At 42.7% G+C, this 20,896-nt stretch overlaps 1 protein-coding gene across 4 annotated transcripts in view; it reads right to left on the bottom strand.

The window, feature by feature from the left end:
- Positions 1-508: 508 nt before the first annotated feature.
- The window catches only part of sipa1l3 (signal-induced proliferation-associated 1 like 3), a 63,726-nt gene continuing 43,338 nt past the window's right edge, over positions 509-20,896 (bottom strand). For 3 of the 4 annotated variants that reach the window (XM_068711519.1, XM_068711520.1, XM_068711517.1), the window contains 19 exons: positions 20,028-20,216; positions 19,252-19,426; positions 18,512-18,615; positions 16,776-16,933; positions 16,099-16,681; positions 15,135-15,233; positions 14,838-15,013; positions 11,794-12,045; positions 11,472-11,654; positions 10,890-11,014; positions 10,066-10,181; positions 9,545-9,978; positions 7,886-8,110; positions 6,654-6,816; positions 6,376-6,547; positions 5,959-6,135; positions 4,917-5,043; positions 4,311-4,392; positions 509-3,761 (listed from right to left, as the gene is read on the bottom strand). In XM_068711519.1, the coding sequence (XP_068567620.1) occupies positions 3,567-3,761; positions 4,311-4,392; positions 4,917-5,043; positions 5,959-6,135; positions 6,376-6,547; positions 6,654-6,816; positions 7,886-8,110; positions 9,545-9,978; positions 10,066-10,181; positions 10,890-11,014; positions 11,472-11,654; positions 11,794-12,045; positions 14,838-15,013; positions 15,135-15,233; positions 16,099-16,681; positions 16,776-16,933; positions 18,512-18,615; positions 19,252-19,426; positions 20,028-20,216 (3,735 nt within the window). In that variant the 3' untranslated portion in view covers positions 509-3,566. The remainder of the gene's footprint in view (positions 3,762-4,310; positions 4,393-4,916; positions 5,044-5,958; positions 6,136-6,375; positions 6,548-6,653; positions 6,817-7,885; positions 8,111-9,544; positions 9,979-10,065; positions 10,182-10,889; positions 11,015-11,471; positions 11,655-11,793; positions 12,046-14,837; positions 15,014-15,134; positions 15,234-16,098; positions 16,682-16,775; positions 16,934-18,511; positions 18,616-19,251; positions 19,427-20,027; positions 20,217-20,896) is intronic. The other variant, XM_068711521.1, reaches the window with a different exon arrangement.

Raw genomic sequence — 20,896 nt, forward strand, 5'->3', positions numbered from 1 at the left:
CTACACTGGCTCTGTCTCCTTCCGGAGTGACTACAAAGTCCTACTACTCACACATAAATGCATAAGTGGACATGCACCTCCCTACCAACAAGAACTCATTACTCCCCAAACCTCCACCCGCACCCTCAGATCTTCAAACGGCTCGCTCCTCCGGGTCCCCAACGCCAAGCTCCACACCATGGGCGACCGGGCCTTTGGCTCGGCAGCACCGCGCTTATGGAACAGTGTCCCTGACCAGCTCAGGGCAACGCAGACACTGGACTCTTAAGACTGGCCTAAAAACCTTTATTCAGGAAGGCGTTTCTGACCTTGTGTTAAATCACTGTCAGCTATTTATTTTGTGTTTCTGTTCATTTACTGTTTTCTATTATGCTTATGTTTACTACTTTTTTTATTGTAGTTTGTTTTAACTATGTTCTTACTGTGTACTGGCTTAGTGGCACTCTGAAATTCCCTGAATGAAAAGTGCGTACAAATAAAATGCATTAATGTTATTAAAATCAGACCATGTTGATAATTGTTTTTAATATATTTTTTATAAAATAATGAAAACATAATTTACACTTTTAAATGTACAAGTTATTACAACCCAAAGAAAACAATGTCCAACCAAAACATTTTGTCTATGCATCACGTACGCTGCTCTGTGCAGAGAGCAGCGACGCACAAACGGGAAAAGATGCCAAAAAAATAGAAAACGAGGAATCATACAAATCAGTTTTGTACAGAGATCAGAAGTAAAACGGCATACACAAATAAAAACACAGTACCCTCATCTCTCAACAGCGGGAATGTGTTAAAAAATAAATTATCAAAATATTTAACATCTAAAAAAACAAACCTAGTTATACAATATTACCATTAACCATGATGCATTATTGATTTGTTCAACAGGGACCGTTGTGTATGCTATAAATAGCTTAAAATTATATATAACATTAACAGACTTTATAAAGAAGAAACCTTGCCCCCTTTTTACAAAAGCAAAGACTTGCAGATAATAAAATCACAGCTACACCTGCAAAGCTGCATGAATGAAGGAGGAGTGTGTCACTTGAACTAAAAATGCCCAAACAGGAAATAAAAGATGCTTCTTTTTAGAATCTGACCCCATTATAGTCTGGATTTGTTTATGAGAGACTGGTAAAAGGAGCATTTCTGAACCCAAACAAAAAGGTCCAACTAGGTCCAAATGTTACTGGTATCAAAGTTACACGGCCCGACTGTATAACTGGCTGCAGAGTAATAAAGGAGCTGGGGACGTGAACTCAGGAGGAAATGGCAGTTTTCTGTGCAGCGCAGAGTCGGACTACAACACTTGTTCCATCGTGTGTGAGAAAAGTACTTGTGATAGTAGGAGTGGGCGATAAGGATGCATCTTATCACAACATATATCATTTTATATGAAGTTTCAATATAGTCGACTTTATGGAAAATCAGTTGAAAAACAACTTTCTAAACCTGCAAATTAAACACTTATAAATCAAGTTATTCAATCATAAAGAATCCATATCGCCATAAAAAAGGTCAGATTTGCAACTTTGCCAAAAATGATGTAATACACCCATAAATATTAAAGGGATGACTACACTGGTAGAAACTGTATGCTGCAGACATTGAACTTAGGGCTACACATCGCCCACTCCTAACTGATGGTTTAGTGTCATTATACAGCATCTTGAGGAACCTGAGAGAGTTAGGATTTAAAACAGTTCCAGTCAGACCAGGGAAGAAGAAACCTCGCGGTGAGAGAGAAGCATCTGTCCTACAGGGCAGAGCAGGAGATCATTTAGTACAATTCTATCAGCAGTATCTAAACCGACAGGAAGATTGAGAGTCATCCTCTGCAGGGATGTAATTGTTCAGTACCAACGTCCAAGAAAAACACTCATTATTTCTGTATGAAAAATAGATATAGTAAGACAATATCGTTAAGCAAGCTAGCAGTATAAATAGTGTCTTGTGTTCATTTAGAGAACACGGGGACAAATCCTCTCACACGCACAGACACACTGGTTCTGATATGAGGGAGTTTCATGTACAGATACAATACAGCTTAATTTTGATTAGTAGGCAAAGAAGACGTCATTTTAAGAATAGTTTGACATTTTAAATTTTTAGGGGTACCGTGTTTGGTAACAGCTGTCAAATCAAGTAAGTGATAAATAGCTGAGATTTGCCAATCAGGTCACAGAATTTGGTGCGACACCAGGACCAACAAGTCCTGCAAGTTACGACTCCCCAAAAAAATAGTCCCTAAAACAATGACTTTCCAACTCAGACTATATTTGGGATCAGACAAATTAGAGAGAACGTGTCAATTTAGTGAGCTTAAGAGGTGCTGGTAGGTGGATTGTGTTACCTTTGGACAGGCTAGCTGTTTTGCGAAGCTAATAACCATTTTTAACTTTAATTGATTTAACTGAAAGTCTGTCAAACTACTGCTTTAAATATTAGTACGTCTTTGAAATGCTCTTTTTTTCTGTGATAACGACTCAATGTTAAAACAAATATCCAGTACATTTAGATCTGAGATGATAACGGTACTGCTGAAAACAGTGACAATTGAACTCAAAACAATGCATTACATTAGAGATATGATACTAATAATATCACTGAGCTGCATGACATCGACCATTCAAACTCACTCCACACGTTGATGGCTTGTTTCACATCTAAAGGGCCACAGGTTCATCCATGTAAACGGAGGAAAGAGGAATATGGTGACCCACAAGTGTTCATATTACAGTAAACTGGTTTGTTCATCACTCATACATTACTCCTACAACAGACCATCACATTCACTCACAAACTCACACCAAAGGGTAATAAAATGCAGTTTGCCTCGAGCACAAACGCTGTTGTGCCATAATGCTTCTGAGTACCATCAGCCACACACACACACACACACACACACACACACACACACACACACACACACACACACACACACACACACACACACACACACACACACACACACACACACCTCTTTAGTACGACAATATCGGTACAATATGGGTACTATTGATACATGAGAATTGTACCACACAGGCATCTATCTACAGTACCATGTCTGTAGAGCTTCCATTACTTCTAGTGCATTCTGGGAAATGCAGTCTGTAATGAGTCTTTTTTTGGCTGATTCGCTGCAGGAACAGTATTAGGCCTCTCCAGGTGATGTAGTGTTCTCTAAAACAGTTTCCTCCTACTCGCTCCTCTGGCTGGCATAGTAGCATATGTATTTATATATATATATATATATATATATATATATATATGACAAGTATATAAGACTTTCTGACTTCAGTCTATAAAAATAAACAGGCTCAGAGATTAGAGAGGGAGGGTCTCTGTGTGCAGGCTGCGTGAGACTTTCGGGGAGCGATGAATTTAAAAATCAATTGTCTTATTGGTTGCTCTCTCTACAGTTTAAGGCAGTCCAGTTGAAGCTGAGTGAGGTGACATCATTGTGACCTCTGCCGCCGCTGCACGTGCATGGAATCATGAGTATTCTCACCGTCGGCCCTTCCTCTGTGGCCTCTCTTCTTCTTCTTCTGCAGGCATCACTCCCTCCTCGAGTCAATGTCGTGTGTTAAGGAGTGAGCCTCGTGCTCACTCTCTGTCTGGCCGTTGTTAGTAAAAAGAGTGCTGAACTTGCGCAGCTGCTCGCTGGCTGTGAGGCTCTCCACCTGCAAGCGCTGGTTATTCTCTCTCAGGTTGGCCATCTCTGCCAGCAGAATGACTTTATCCTTCTTCTCCTGGTAGTAGAGACACGGAAATGAGGAGAAGAAGAAGACAAACAATGATTTTTCAGTTACGTGTTGATCGGACACTGTTAAAGGAATCATTTTGGGGAATACTCTGATGAGCAGATGGATACCACGCTCATGTTTAGCCACTAAATATGAAGCTACAGCCAGGAGAAGTAGCATAGCTTAGCATAATGATTAGAAACAGGTTGTCTGGATCGGTTCTATGTAACAAAAAAGTGTCTACAAGCAACACATAACCTCCCAAAAACTTGTCGTCTTTATACTTTGGTTTTTGCACAAATTAAACAGACAAGAATTTAAGCATTTAAAGATGTTGGTAGGGTTGTTACATTTTTTGTGAAATCATAATGACAATCTGTTCTGTATCTTGAACCCACGCATTGGTAAAAAGTTTAATTATTGTTAAGGTGAGAAAGCAAAGGTATCAAAAAAAGAAGAAATTGGGCATCCTGGTGGATGCAACCAACATTACTATAATGTTCTCTTAAAAGCTTTCTACTTTGAACAGTTTAATAAAGGAAAAAAGATTCTTACTTTCTCCAGATCATTGTTCAGCTGTTTCAACATCACTTCCAGGTGGAAGAGCCGACCAGATAATTCGTTGGGCACCTCGTCGCTGTTAACACACACGGCACAGATTATTATCAGTGACCCGTTGCAGATACCCGTGGTCCCTTTGCAGAGCCCCAGAAATCAGGGGTGGGACGGCTCTGTCAGGGCCAGAGGGTATTTGTGAGTGTTTACTATCGAGTGTATCGGGGGGGTTTTCCCTCGCCCCTTCATGTACCCAGTATTATAATAATAACAATAATAATTGCCATCATTCAAGCACAAATCACTTTGCATTGAGCCAAAAAACACAACACTCTAAATAATAAAAAATACAAACAGCGAGGTGCACAGGTTATGGAAGTGGTTGGGAAGGACAGATTTTACTGGTGTTTGTGTGAGTGCATTCATTCTTGTGGAAGACTGTTTGAACTGAAGCTCTTCAGTTTCATTAATAATAAGTGCAGCTCACTGGCTCACTAAATAGAACAGTCAAGTGCATCACCACCAGATGGCAGTAGTGAGGAGGAGTTGTATTGCTAGAGTTCTCTGATTGCACAACTTTACAAAAACACAGTGAGGTTGACCTACCCGCTGAAGGTTGGTGTGGTGCGTGGTGTCTGAGGTGTCTGAAACTGGACTGGACTGACGACTGATCTCATGTCCGGACCTCCAACCTGTGGCTCATTCAGCGAGAAGAGGGAAACGGCTCTTTGTGCTGCAACAGAGACACACAATCACACTTTATAAAAGTCTTTTTACCCAAGTGTCCCTCGAGATACATGCCACAATCCCACCTTAGCACAGCAGGACCTGGCAGCAGGTGAGGTTATGAATCAAGTGTTGGCTCGAGTCTAGTGTGTTTGTCTGTGCTGTGATCGTCTTTGTGGTTACAGAGGACACAGGGGACAGGACAGAGACCCAGAAAAGAAACAGTGGCTGGGAAGCAGAGCAGGCGATCGTGTACGAAGCATAGATGAATGCAGAGACCTCTTTCCCAGGAGTGTCGTGTGACAGAAGAGAGCCGAGACAAGATGAAACCGATCAGCCAAACGATATGTCTTACATCCACCAGGGATTTAAGATTGTACACTTATTAATGTGTACTTTTTTTTTTATTTTAATCTTACTTTTTTGGTGTTACAACAGATCAGTTATATTTGGGGGAAATTTAGATTTGTTTAGCATTAAATTGAACAATAAAGATGATATGTAGATGGTTAATGTAAGCAGTTGTGAATGTAACTTTCAGACAATTTTAACAGAATTGCAGAACTTTTAGCCATATTGCGGTTGACATCCATGTCTGTTCAAAATGTCATCACTTCATAATTTCATCCTATTAAATATTTGTGAGGAATTTTCTTAATTAGCATATGAATTCTTGAGTTATGGCCAATAGCTTGAACTTCAACCATCAAAGTCAAATCACTTCTTCCTTGAGAGCAAGTGGATGTTTGTTTCATTTAAATTTGAAGACATTCCCTCCAGGCTTTCCTGAGATAACGCTTTGCGACGGACAGACAACCCAAAAACATCATGCCTCCAGCTGGGGCTGTCGCCGGTGTAGAGACAAAACAATACACAAAATGCCACATACTTCATTTAGAATCTCACACTGAGTTGAACAAACCTAATCCTGAAGTGTCTCCCGCCTCACCTTCGTAGGCTTTAGCAGCGTTGACCAGGCTGGACCACTCCAGCCCACAGGCTGTGTCAGGAAGTGGCATCAGCCCAGGATCGAGCCTCCTCAGAGGGGGAACCTTATCTCTGACTTCTGTGAGAGACAGCTCTGAGGCAGACAGAGGCACTGTAGGACAGGAGAGCAGAGCAGCTGCAGTGAGCAAACAAACCTCAAACAATGACATCTACATACTACAAGGTTGTAGAAGTTATGAAAGCAACAAATAACTTGTGCATTACAATATTAAATAATTGCTTTCATCACTGAGCTCCTTAGATCCCCACAAAATGAAACTTGGCAGCTAATACACGCAACACAGCACTGTAAGTTTTGTCCAGCTGCCTCAAAGCAGAAGTTTAAACTCACCCTTCTTGCCCTGCATTTGGTTGGAGACGGCGTGTCTGCGTGTGGGCAGCGTGCAGGTGAACAGAACGTCAGTGGGCGTCGTCGGGTTCTCAGAGTTGGCGAAGCTCGCCTCTCTGCGCCCGCTGCACAGCGACTCATCTGAGAAGGTGCGCTGCAAGGTTCGTCTGGGAGACTATGGAGAGATGAGGGACCAGAGATCAGAGAGCTGTGTGTGCAAGTTCATCAAAGAAAGACTGTTGACTGAGATAATGGTGTCAGGTGTTAACCGTGTTCCTCACCGGATCTCTTTGTGGCGTCTCTCCCGGGTTGTCCATGATGATCAGTTTCTTCAGGTCGTCTTCGATGGTGCTTTTGTAAGTCCGTCTCGGAGAACGCAGATCCCTCAGTGAGGCTCGGAGCCGAGGTTGTCCAAACACGTTCTTTGAGTTTGTATCCACCTGCCTGGAGACACGAGACATGAGATATGAGACACGAGACACGAGACATGAGATATGAGATATGAGACACGAGACATATGAGACATGAGACACAAGACATGACACGAGATAAGGAACACAAGACATAAGACATGAGAAATGAGATAAGGGACACGAGACATAAGATGAGATACAAGACATGAGACACAAGATAGAGATGAGACACGAGACATGAAACACGAGATATGAGACACGAGACATGAGACATGAGATATGAGACACGAGATAAGGGACACGAGACATGAGACACAAGACAAGGGACAAGAGATACGGGACACGAGACATGAGATAAGGGACATGAGATATGAGACATGAGGCACGAGACATGAGATACGAGACACAATGAGACACGAGACACAAGACTTGACACACGAGACACAAGACATGAGATATGGAGACACGAGACATGAGAACCAGAAGCACAAACGACAGTGTGCATTTTCTCCACCACATTGACCCAAACCATTGACACTTCCAGCCCATTTACAGGTCAGTGTTTTAGAAGCTGCTTTTAAAGAGCACGGAAGACACTCATGAGTTTTTCTATTAATGTAACCATGTCTACAATTACTTAATAACAGTGGTTCCTAACCTCTGGGTCATGACTCCAACAAGAGGTCACAAGATAAATCTGAGGGGTCATGAGTTGATGAACAGTAAAGGGAAACAGAGTTATGCTAATTATTCAATCTTTTTTCTTTTGAATTACACACTAATTTGACCATTCAGAGCTCAAAGTACTTTTGTTTAATTAGTCACTTTTAACAGGTTGGGTTAGTATACAGTCATATGATGCATACACAATATTGACATTTCCTTGCATGTGTTGCAAAGGAAGAACTAGCAAACTCAACAACTTTGAGCGGAGCTTCACCCTAAAGACACAACAACTGCAGGTCACTGAGGTAGAATTAAGTCAGAGGAGATTTTAGATGCACTTTTCAAGTGTGCTTGGTAAACTCATTATATTTAAACAAGTGTGATGTTACAGTAACAGAATGTAAACGACCCAGACTTCATCATCACTAACTTACTTCTTGCTCTTGCTGCTGTCAGAGCTGGATGTCATGGTTGCGTTTGAAGGTGACGGACCGTCGTTCTGCCAGCCGGTTGGTCTGCTTTTCCCATAAAAGGCCTTGGGGGCGGAGCTGGACAGAGGGGTGGAGCTTAAATGAGCTGAGGTGGGTGTCGTTGTAGCAGCTCGGACTGGCCGGGCTTTCTCAGCTGTTGGAGTCTTGTAACCCTGCGGTGTGTAGGCCCTGAGAGGACACACACATGTACACGTGGTTAATGAATGATGTGACTGAAGGTAAGTTAAAGTGTCAGGACACATACGTTTGGCCATGTCACAGATAGATGATAGATGATGTAAGGTCAGCTAATTTAACAGAACAAAAGATGAAAAACTTTTGTGTTGTGTTTTGTGTTGCAAAACTGCATTTTACATTATATGATTTAATTATTTTGCCCCTTGTGACATATTTAGATTTTTTACTTTTAAGGAACGGTTCAACATTTTGGGACACAAGCAATAATAAGCACCTCTTAAGTTTGTTAATTAGTAAGCGTTAGCAGTACAGGTAGGTGGCTTTTTGTAAGATTTGGACAGAGCCAGGCTACCCGTTTCCTCTTGTTTCAAAGAGCATACTCCCTAAAATGCCAAACTATTCCTTTAAGAAAGAAAACATAATACTTGCGATTAAATGACAGTTGTGGTAGATCCTCTGACATATAAGGCTACCATAAACATGTGCATTAAATGATCAGAGCACATATTTTTGTTTTGCTCACAGAGGGTAAATTAAGTTTATTGTTCAGCTCTTTATGTGTTGTCTTTCCACATTAATATATTCATGCATATACATGCATAATTCATTCCTGCAGAATACATCTTACTCTCCTCCTCTTCATTGGTCAGGCAATGAAGAAAAGAGTATGCCATTAAAGTTCACACAGCAGATACTATGCTACTGACTGCTGATACAACACCATTAACAGCAAAGGGATAAACAGCAGATGAGTTATGAACTGCAACTACCATCATGTATCACCCAACAACACCTACTGTAATCCTCTGACTGAAACAAAGCATAGACCTTACAACAATATCTGATAAACTGTCCACAAACCGTGATGAATCATTTGTGTCCTAAAGCCTTCTGGTTTAATTTTATGTCTATATTATGTTGATGGTCCAACACATCCCAGGCACAGTCGATGGCACTCGACGGGGTTTAAACACAGATTGTTTTAATCCAACACAGAGCGGCCGAAGCCTGTGCATGTGTGTGTGTTTTATGATGGGTGGGGGAAGCAAGTGCACCAGCAGAAGAGATCACATGACGATCTGTATGTTTTACAAGGATTAGGCTGCTTTAATCTTTAGTGTATCCTTTAAAGATGGATTTCCATGTGTCAAACTATTTTATTTTAAAGAATCTGGTGGTGGTAAATAACGGCTCCTTGGTGCATCATTCACTTAAGATTCCTCAAAACTTGTTAATAGTCTTAAAGTTATTACAAATGATACACATTCTCCATGAAGCTGAGCAACATTTAACAGCAAGACTTATGAATGCAACACACTCTGTCTACATAATAACAGCCAGCACATACTTTTCCTGTCGTTCATTGAGGTTAATGTTCATTTTTGGTAAAATAATAGTAGCTTCATAAGTGAGTCGGACACCTACCTGGGCTTGAAAGTATCCATTTTCTCGGCGCTGGAGCCCGGAGGCGGGAATGTCCTGGTGCGGTACCCTTTGTTCTGATTAGCTGAGGCTGCTATGATGGGCGAGGACTCTCGTCTCCTCGCCTCTCCGCTGCTGCCGCTGCTGTTTCCCACAGACAGCTCCTGGACGCCGCTGTAGGTTGCAAAGGAGTGCATGGGCTTATGGGACTGGTTGTTGGACATGTTTCCCTGCCGATTGTTGTTGTAGTGGGTTGAGGCGTCGATCCCACTGTCGTTAGACCCCCCCTTGTTGAGAAGGTCGGGGTCAGGGTCCACCGGGTCGCATCCTCGCTCTCCTCCAGCTCCTCCGTCGAACCAGCGCTCGTCGCTGTGGCCACTGGAGGCGTTACTGGACAGAGTGTTACTGCTGGAGTGGCTGGAGTACTGAGTCTCGCCCTGCAGAGGACAAGAGGTTTAGACAAACTCAGAGGCAACAAGGCAAAGAAGACGAATGAAATGAGACGGGGTGAGGACAAGTCTGACCTTCGAGTGTCTGTTCGGAGAGTCTTTCCCAGGGACATCCTGTCTGGTTGGTCTCCTCTGCCCCCCTCCACCCCCAGGACCCCGAGACGACGACGCTGGGATATGCCAGAGGGGTTCTAGACAGAAACACACACAGACACTCACAGGATTAAAGAAAATTACACTGAACCTCGATGGTTGGCAAAGAGGATTAAATACTTATAGCACATTTAAACACTGACCTCCACCAACGCACAAAATCACACTCCGTTATCTCTACTGTGCAACACACACACACACACACACACACACACACACACACACACACACACACACACACACACACACACACACACACACACACTTTAACAAACAGACCATGAACACAGTTTAAGACAAGTCTGATTAATTTACAACATGCAACAAATAATTTTTTGGCCAGATATTATCAGTTGACTGTTTGCATATCCAGCAGATATGGGACAACATTATTATTATTTTGGAGTTGTGTTTTTGGCCACCTGATACATTTAGGTCCTGTCACTCTCTTTTAGCTCTGTTTTGGTCTCTACCAACTAATGAGAAAAAGATTTGCTTCACTATGTTCAACTGTCTGTCTGCTGCTTGGAGCAGAGCAGGTAGCACACAGTGGGCTTTTTGGAGCTCTTTTCTGAAAAAAGCTTCCTGACAGAGTCACAGTCAGGTGATAATTCTCTGTGGGTTCATCACCATGAACAACCCCTTTCACATACAATGTGATCCATTGTCAACATACAATTATTGATTAAAGGAGTATTCACAACATATTGTACATTAGCTGCTTGCAGTTTCTGAAGGTGGTGTACCTGTTTTGCAGCGCTCCATGGTGCTTTCCTGACTGGTGAAGCCCGAGGAAGACTCTCCACTGGAGGTGATGTCCACACTGAAATGGGGCTCATAGGGCAGCAGGGGGCGCTGTCCTGTTCCATATCTACACATATGGATCATAGGAGGAGGGGCGGCATTTGATTAATAACCACATTCATGCCACTGTTAGTTATACATGAAACAACAACAATTTGTGGGTAAATTACTCAAATGAAACTCCAAAGAAAATCCCTTAAAATGTAGCGTTTGGATTTGAATTTCTGTTTTGCATCCCGATGGCAGTTGAATAAAACACATTTATCCGGTTGGGCGAGATGTTATCAACCTCCACACAGTGAGGAAGAGCCGCCCACACACCAGATCCTTCCTCAAGGAGACAGTGTGTTCATACACGTCTAACTGCAGACCTGACACATTAGTCAGCCTCATCGCATAAACAGATATAATCCACCTCGAGCAAACAAAACAGTAGTTAGGAGTTACATCAGACATGTTTAATCAAGATTAAAAGAGGGATGGAGGAGAGCTCGGAAAACGAATACGACCCCACACACACACACCTGTCGGGGGAGGGTTTGTAGCGTACGAAGGGGCCTGGTGTGATTCCAGGCGGCCCCATCGTGGAGAGGCCGACTAGGCCGGAGGAGGGTGAGGAGAAGCTGGCAGAGGGGTTTCTGTAGGGCAGCACTCTGTCGCCTCCTGCAGGAGACAGACTGTAGTGGTTCTCTGGGTAGCTCACTGGCCTGGAGGACACACAAAGAGGGTGACGGTTAACTAGCAGAACAACAAACAGACCACAGAGAGGAGAGGAATACGAGTAAGGCTGCTACAGGAACACAAATCAAGTGACAAACATGCTGCTGCTGCTGCAAAAAGTCTCACCTCTTAGAGTTGAGGTGCTGGGGCTCCCTGTAGGGAACAGGCATCAGAGTCTTGTGTGAGCGGGGCAGTGGAGGAGGAGGGGGACCCATGGGGGCCCAGCGCTGTTGGTTGGGGACACTGTGGAGCCCTGGAGGAATGGGTGGGCTGTCCCATCGCCACGTTGGGCGAGGGGAGGGTCGGTAGCCCGCTGCCAGAGGCTCAGGTTCTGGCTTCTGCTCCATGGTCTTCATCTCATACTCCTCTGTGCAGCCCCTAAAGACACGGAGAGAGGAAGGGAGATCCAGCACAGCAAGTCAATCCAGTGCTCAACACTTAAATTTCCACACTCCCCTCTTCTGTACTGAGTTTAGTGTGTGAAAACTGTTCAATATATCTCTATTTATCAAATCAGGCCACAAGCACAACTGAAATGTTTTCATGTTCTAATAGTAGCCTCTAGCTAGCCCAAGATCCAGCACATATCTTTTACACCATCATTATTTCATTCACAGCCCATTAAAGGAGGGCAGGAGGCATTAAATACGCATAGAGGATGTAGTCAAGAAGAGACAAATGGCGAGAGGAAGAGAGAGAGGGATGGCCATGACGGTGGAGGAATTAGTGAAATTCTGTGAGGTGAAAGAGGGTTATAAAAAAGAAATTGAAAAAGACTGAAGATGCAAAGATTGAAATAAGAACGACGAGGACGCAGTGTGTGCCTGAAAGAGTCGGTTCAGCCAAGTAATCATTTATTTCATTATAAGTCAATCTGCAGATTTTTTTTTTGATTAATCCTTTAGTGTAAAAATGTCAAAATTATGTCGTCTTTAAAAGTGTTATTTGGTCTGACCAACAGTTTGTTAATTTACTGTCATAGAAGACAATCAAATATGAATTTCTTTCCTTTAAAAGGGTTTCTATTCTTTAAATTAGCATTTGAATGTTTAATGTATTATGTAGAGCACTTTGAATTGCCGTTGTGTATGAAATGTGCCATTTCAATAAAATTACCTTGACTTGAACAGTTAATGGATAATTAAAATAGTTGCAGATTAATTTTTTGTCTATTGACTAATTAATTAAACAACATTTTGTTTCAGCTATAACCCAAATTATATAAACAACAACAAACAAACCCAACTATTAGGGACTATTCCTTCATCAGAACATAGTTCCAGTTAAAACTGTACATACACAGTGAACAGTTTGCATTATTCTAAATAACAGGGACATTATTTTAGCAAAGATAAGTGTCTGTAAAAAAAAGTTGATATAGTTTTTAATTCTGTGAGCAGAATAAATTAACTTCCATTCACCTCTTTTGTATTGTGGTGGAGGAAGAAATCTCAGTAAACGATACATTAAAAATAAATACCACCAAATCTATCTGCATGAATACATAGCAGCAGATAGAGAAAAATATGTTTTTTATAATTTGGGTGAACTGATTCTTTCGTGTTTAACCTGGATTAATTGCAGAGCCTGGTGACACTAAACCCTCTACTGTATCTAATCTGCTACAAGACAGTAAAACATTATCAAATGAAAGCTGTAGAGATGTAAACACAACGCACGCACGACCAATACGCCTGTAGAAAATATGAATGCTATGTATAAACAGTGCACAAAAACATGAACACAACACGTGGTCAGGACACCTTGATCGATCAAGGAATACTACCAACTCAACCAATACCCGTACAGTTACATAGCAGTAGTACAAACCTTAGAGAGAGTGGAGTCTACGTATGTTGACATGCAGTGTTTCTTCCATCACGCTGGCAGATGTGACACAGCTCTAGCTCCCGAGACACACGTGGTCAAACACACTACAACATCACACCTCTCCTCTGGATCCCTCCATCTTACATGAGCACGCATCCAGTCAGAGCCGAATAAACACTTCCAACTCTGGTTTCTCTTTCTTTCTCTCTCTCTCTCCTCCACCCACCTCTCTCTCTCTTGGTGGTGTTGAGACACGTCCTCCTCACCGAGCGCTTCTCTGCCTCTCCAACTCAATAAACCCTGCCTCTTTCTCTATCCCTCCCTCTTTTCCGTCCTCTTCATTCGCACAGGGCATGCATTTTTAATTAATCACTTCCACTCGTTTATTTATTTTATGCGGCCCTTTTTTTCTCCCGGCAGAATCCAAGCCTTAATCTCATGCAATCTGCTTGCCTGGCACACAACGACAAACGAGTCAGAGAGAGAGAGAGAGAGAGAGAGAGAAAGAGAGAGCAAAAGAGAGAGAGAGAGAGAGAGAGAGAGAGAGAGAGAGAGAGTGGGGGATGAGTGAAATACAAGACTCTTAATTATCAGCTGCTACTTGAGAGAGTGTGCATGTGTGTGTGTGTCAAAGGGATTTAACTTGGTGTAATTAAACTGCCTCAAACATTAAAGATATCTAACCACTCTGCGATCACACAACCCGCCACAATTACTATATTTAAAAGTCCTGGTTCTCAGTGAGAAACACACAGCCACTGTGGTTATTCTTCACCTCCACAACCGCTCTGTAACACCACATCAGCGTCTCATAAGGCCTCGTTATTCTGTCTTTGTCAAGGCCGTGTGTGGAGATGAAAGGTTGGAAGAGGATGACGGGAGAGGAAAGAAATAGATTGTGGGAGGAGGGGAAACAAGGCGATAGTAAGCCGAGCAAGATGAGACTACATACAGAGGCGAGGGAAACAAAGAAAAGCAGATTTTGTTTAATTCCCATCAAACAAATGCGTTTTTCTTTTATTTGTCTCCATGCTTCATTCCGCCTATTTCCTCTCGAACCACACATCGTTTCTTTCTCTCCGTTCTCTTGCTGCCTCTTTTCACGCACTCCCACACAAAATCCTCCCAGAACATTGGAGTCTGGCCATTACCTCACCAATGCTTTTGTGTGTTTGAGTGAGCAGCGTCCTGCACTATACTCTGGCTCGCTCTTGTCCTTCCACTACTGCCTGCTAACACTCAGCAATGCTGTTGCCTACCTCCTCAACATCTGTATTCACCAAAGCCGTTTCAAAATGAGTCACTCTCGTTAGTTTAGCTTCAAAGACATTTTAACACACCTGCGAGGCCCCCCCTCTTCGTACGGAGGGATGATGATGACTTTGACCGTGACCGACGTCCTCAGCAGGTCGATCATCTGCTCGTGAGTCAGCGTCACCGCGGCCACCTTGCAGATCTCCACCAACCGACTGCCCTGTCTCAGTCCTGCTTGCCAGGCAAAGCCGTATTCCTCCACCTGCATTAAAAAAAAGAAAAAACACCAAAAAAAGTCTTCAAACAAGCCAGTTATGTAGAGCCAAGAATCTTCCTAGATGAGTATTTGAGGTCTGGTGTGGCAGATGGTCATCTGACGGTACCTCAGCCACAGTGCCGTCCAGGCGAACATGGAAGCCCAGTTGTCCCAGTCCGTTTCTTCTCAGAGTCATATCCACCGTCTCACACCCCACTGTCAAGGACTAAACAAAGAGAGGACATAATGTGAATAAATAAATATTAGATTTACAGTATGATCATAGTCTTATGTATCTGGGTATCTTATAAAACAAAGGAAACATCATAAAACAGCATGAAAGGGGAATTAAATTAGCAGGAAGAGCATTAAATAATCTATAATATCAATATTCACACAAAGTACAAGGTGACGTAATCTGAAACAATGCATATATTTGCTACTATTAGAAAGATTAACTATTTTCTGTTTTCTGTTGGATTAACACAAAACTTGCAGGAGTCCAGGAAATCTCCTTTTCCCAGCATTTAATTTGTTGAATTTTACAGGAATTATCACAGTATTATATTCCTCTCATCAACCAGCTGAAAGATTGAGTTATACGGTTGCATAAACTACCTTGATGCACGATGATGTTTGAGTTCATATTTGTAAATTAATCTAATAGTCCAGAGCTTTAGCTCTGCCACATTGTTCAGGTTTTCCAGGATGCAGATGTAACAAAACAGAACAGATCTTCAACATTTAAACAATACCCAACAAAGGCAGTGAAGTGGAAAACCGCAAGCTAGTAAACAGCTTGACTATGCCATATTAACTAGCGCCGGTACAGAGAAACAGGAAATTGGGGAGAGAGAGAGATGCAAACATTTTTTTTTTTAAATTGGCTTAGCAAATATTTTCTAAGAAACATTTGTTAGGCCTCAAGGATTCACACATTACCATTAAAAGTAAATATAACCTTGTTTGTTTAGATACGATAACATACTACAGCCCCAAATACAACACAAGCTATGTGCTTCAAAAGGTCACTGAGATTTACATTTCCTGGTCTGGTAGTCACCGTCCCTCTACAAGCTCTGAACTCTCACCTTTAACCTCTGCACCACCTCCCTGATGTCCTGTGCACAGCCTTCCGGGACCCGCACGGCGATGTGGTCTCCTCTGCCGTAGAAGATCTTCAGTGTCAACCGCTCCGGTGTCCAGCCGATCACGTCCGCACAGAAACAGTTGAACACCACCTCTTTGGTGGAGCAGTCTGTGAGGAGGACGTATTCGGCCGACAAACCCAAGGCACAGGGCAGCTCTGTGCCACCTCCGCTGAAGTCCTGGGCCTGGACCCTCCAGGCGATGGCCCCCGCCGCTCCCAGCTCCGCGCCCTCTCGCGCCTTGGAGCGTTCCCGTTTTTTAGACGCGAGGGAGATGAGGTTGTTGAGCTTGCCAGCCGAGTCGAGCGGCGTGCTGCTGACGTAATTCTCAGCCAGGTCACGCAGGTACTCCTGCCGCGTTCGCGTCGCCATGGTGTGGAACTTCTCCGACTTGTGCGCTGCAGTTTCTGCATTGATAACTTTGGCTAGAAGGAAGTTCCGAAAGGTTTCTGGGTCCCGGAAGGTGACGCCGCTGGGGATGGGGGGGCCGAAAGGAGGCACATCCTTCATTCGTGTCACAGCAACGCTAAGAGAAAAGGTGGAACAGATTTGACGAGTGAGAAACAATACTTTTTTATTATAGTTGTGTATATGTACTTATTCTGTTAAAAAACCTTTACCTGTAACAGGTGCCTTCAGAGCAGGGGTTGTGCACACGGACAATAACAAAGACATGCTGGAAGTGTGAGCGGATATTCTGCGGGGTGAAAGGCATCGCTCCCGGCTCTTGAAAGATTATAGTGACGATGTCGTTCCCTATGTGCCTCTTTCTCAGGAGCTAAGGAAGAAGAGAGGGATGAGAGATAAAAAAAATGATAAATTAATAAAATGAGCCAACATAACTGCCATTGACACAACTGACTCAGTGAACTAAGAGAGAGTCTGACACCAAACAACAGTTCTTTGTGTAGTTTATTTTTTGTGTGAGCTAGTTTGTCTGTCTGTCTGTGTTGGTGTAGAAAGACATGGCACACATTGCAGGCTGTGTCTGTGGAGCGGTGCTTGCCAATCCTCTCTTCATCTGCAGAGGGAAGTGTGAAAGTACCAATTATGTAATCCTATCCGGCCCACTGTTTGGACACAGAAACACAAACATTCTCCAGCATGGTGCCACAGGAGCATCCTTCACTCGTGCTAAGTTCTGCCTGATGTAGTGGTTTAAAAATTTGAACTATTGTGGTTAGAATTGATCATTTGGAGAGAAGAAGTCAGGGATCTTGTATCTACATCTTTACTATTTTCTATTTTAGCATCCATTCCAAATATAACTAAATACTAATGACATGTAAGATTCAACAGGCATTTACTATACATTTCATCACTGGCAATATAAGGTGTGTGTGCAGGCCTAGCTATTCCTCTGTCCTGAATGAAAGAGCCTCCACAGGATCTATATTTCTACTTCCATCCTCCTGCCGCCGTTCATCCACTACAGGTTCTATGTAATGTCAGATGCTGCCACCTAGAGGTTCATCTGAGCAGGTACACCTCCTTGCTGCTGCACTGTCTCAACCTCTGGATGTAGTTAACGTCCCATTTATAAAATGGCACTCTCTGATTTAAAAACATATGAACTGTTAAAACAAACTTTTAATTGACTCAATTAAAAAGGTGCAACCTGCACATTTCTTGTTTACTCACCATTTACAAGATTATTTAAAGATGATGAAGCTTGTTTATAATAAACAATAGATTGCTGTGGGCATGGTTATAAGAGTACAGTACTCCAATCCACAATATTAATTTATTGTCTTTTATATTTTTTTTATATATTCATAGCCTACACCACTGACGCATAGTAAACTAATCCTGAGTACCCACATGGCTTGTTTTGAGCATATGTGTGAGCCTCTCACGCAAACACTTAATGCAAACTATTAATACTACCCACAAGCAAAATGTGATCTTACACACGCAGTCCACGCTGCAAACCCACAGCACCCAGGAGAATGTGTGGGAAGGCAGCTATATTTGAAGGAGTAAAAAAAAAAAAGAAGAAAAAAAAAAGGGAGAAAATAAAGAAACTACTCACTACTGAACCCCACCCAGCTTTTATCCAGTAAAAGAATGAGAGGCAGAGAAAGGGTGAAAGAAAAGGCCAGTGAGTAAGAAAAGACACAACACGAGAGGCTGAATAAAAGAGGGAAGAGACTCTAAATGAGTGACACAAGTCACGACTTTCAGCTTTATGAATTCTTGCTGTGGTTTACGACACGGAACAAACAGAAGAGGCTTCAACCAACAACCACAGACAGACTGTGGGTGACAAGAAAGGAAAGCTGTGGATGCATATTTCAGCTGTACACACAATTACAGGCCTGAGACTCAACATACATAATAGCTCATGAGCACTTACCTGCTGTGGGTTGTTGGGCATGTACGGCAGCATGGTGGACACGTGGAACATGACCTCGTAGCCCTGGTAGGTGGTGTACAGGGAGTGGGTGCCCGTAGAGTCCGCTAGAGAAAGAGATTTTAAATTCCATGTGAGACATTGTTAACTACAGATGACACATGATGCTGTTTTAGATACCAAAAATGTGATCGTTCAAACAGATGTTTTTCCAGGGATCATGAGGATGCCAAGTCAGTCATTGTGCTTTTCCTGGGGCCATGACACTTGGCCTGGCTATAACTCTTCAGACATAGAATACAAAACATTATTGGCAACATCTGGGTTGTAAAAGTAATGGATTTTGTACTATTGGTGTCTTTTATGTAAATGTTCCATGTGGCTCTATTCCAGCATGAAGGGACTGTAAAGGAATGAGACACGATGCTTGTTAGAGGAAAAAGTCTCACTGCTGGAGAACAGGAGTGGAAGTTGTGTTATGAGTGTTTTATGTTCCCTCAAATCACTAAAGGATTTAAACATTAATTTTGCCGAGGACTTAAAAATGTGTGTCTTGAGAATGACGCATACTCAGCCTGTTTCTCTTTAGTGCATCTCCTAATCAATTTCCTTATCAATTCAATCTGTTGTTTTGAATATGTGCCATAATAAAAAATGCTGAGAAAGTATTCTTATGTAAAGACAACTCGGGTTGCATATTCAGAAGCAGTGCATGTCGGAAAGGGGCTCTTCTGAAGACTCACTCTTTGTGTCGAGCTGTGCAGCGTATTTGGTGAATCCTTTGAGAAGGACCTGCTCCCCCAGCAGCTCCAGGAAGGCAGAGAAGGCGGGTGACGCCTCCTCGTTGTTGTACATCTCCTCCTCGGTGCTCTGGCCCGCACGGCACAGCAGAACACCCACCTTGTGCTTCTGACTCAACTGCACGGCAGGAGAGAGACAACATTAACTTTGCGCGCACACACACACAAACAGCTGAACCACTGCAGTCTGAACCTTCTGCTTTTAATGCAACTTGATGTCAAAGCGGACGGTACAACCCCGATGGATATATGGATGCACTTAAACATTGAGCACCACTTCAATGCTGTTAAAAAAAACACCTGCACAAACAAAAACAATCCGACTGCAGGGAAAAACACCTCCGCCTTGCACTTCACCCTCCATTAAATAAAAGGCGAGATAACCTGGCTAAACATTAGAGCTTTTATGGTTACACACTCATGCTCAAACACGCCACTCCCTGCTCCACTCAGCTTTCACTGACCTCAGTCCGATTTTGTACCATGCACCAACACTTAATCAGTTATATTTCAGACACTTTTAAACACACTATCTGAGCAGCACCATAAGCCTCTGTGTTACTTATCAGGTCACATTTTTTTTGCTTTACTCAACAAGCCTGACTCAAAGTCACTTTAGGTATTTCAATTTCAATGGAGGCATCTGGGATCAACTGTTGAATTTCCAGTTTTATCAAACAAGACCATAAATGAAATGCAAACACGGACGCATAACTCACCCCCTGTTCGTCCAGTTTGAGGAGCTGCTCTGTGACTTTGGGTGTGCTGAGCGCCAGCCTCAAGCAGGAGACGCTGAGCTCAGGGACCACCTGCTCCAGGACCTCCTTGAGTGGCAGACCCCGCACGGTGCCGTGCCTCCCCGTGGACGCCACCGCATCCTCTAAAATGGAGCCTCGCAGGGTCACAAGCTGAACGTGGGGACAGAAAAAGTGATTTTAAGAATAAAAATATCTAAAATCAAAACAAAAATGTCAGGAAATTACTCCATTAGATGCCTTAACAGTTTTTGGTGGAAAAAATACAAATTAATTTTCATATGGTCCCCTTTCTTTGATCGCTTTACTCAGACCAGGAGCCAAAATATTATTACTATCATCTTTACTATTCATCTGTCTACTTATTACTGAGGGTTATTGACTTCCACTTTTTTTTTAACTCTTTCTCCTTCCCTCTCCCTTTAAATCAAAATATAAGCTTTGTAACATACTTGTTTAGTGTTGGGTTTGAATATTGCCTACTATAATTTTACATTTTGTCTTGTTCATAAAGAGCTGCGTTTTCTATGTTCTACTTGTTAAAAACCCAATAAAAAATGTGTTTAAAATAGAAATTACTCCATTTTGATCGATCAGCTAAACAAAAACAAACAGGTAGGGCTGACCAAGACAAACAGTAACACAAGACAACATACAAAGTAATACTATTGATATTGAGATAGGTGCATTGAGAGAGCTCAGAGGTCAGGCTCAGCTACAGTACCACGCCTCTGGAAATGGAGGAGTGGATGATTAGCAGCCTGGGAGATTGAAGTGGGTCCATGAGAGATGGTCTCACTTCTCATAATAGTGCCCTGTTGCCCTGAAGCTAC

Source organism: Cebidichthys violaceus, unplaced genomic scaffold, assembly GCF_023349555.1.
Source record: "Cebidichthys violaceus isolate CVI_PGR_0920_01 unplaced genomic scaffold, fCebVio1.0.p SCAF_1, whole genome shotgun sequence".
Taxonomy (NCBI): Eukaryota; Metazoa; Chordata; class Actinopteri; order Perciformes; family Stichaeidae; genus Cebidichthys; species Cebidichthys violaceus.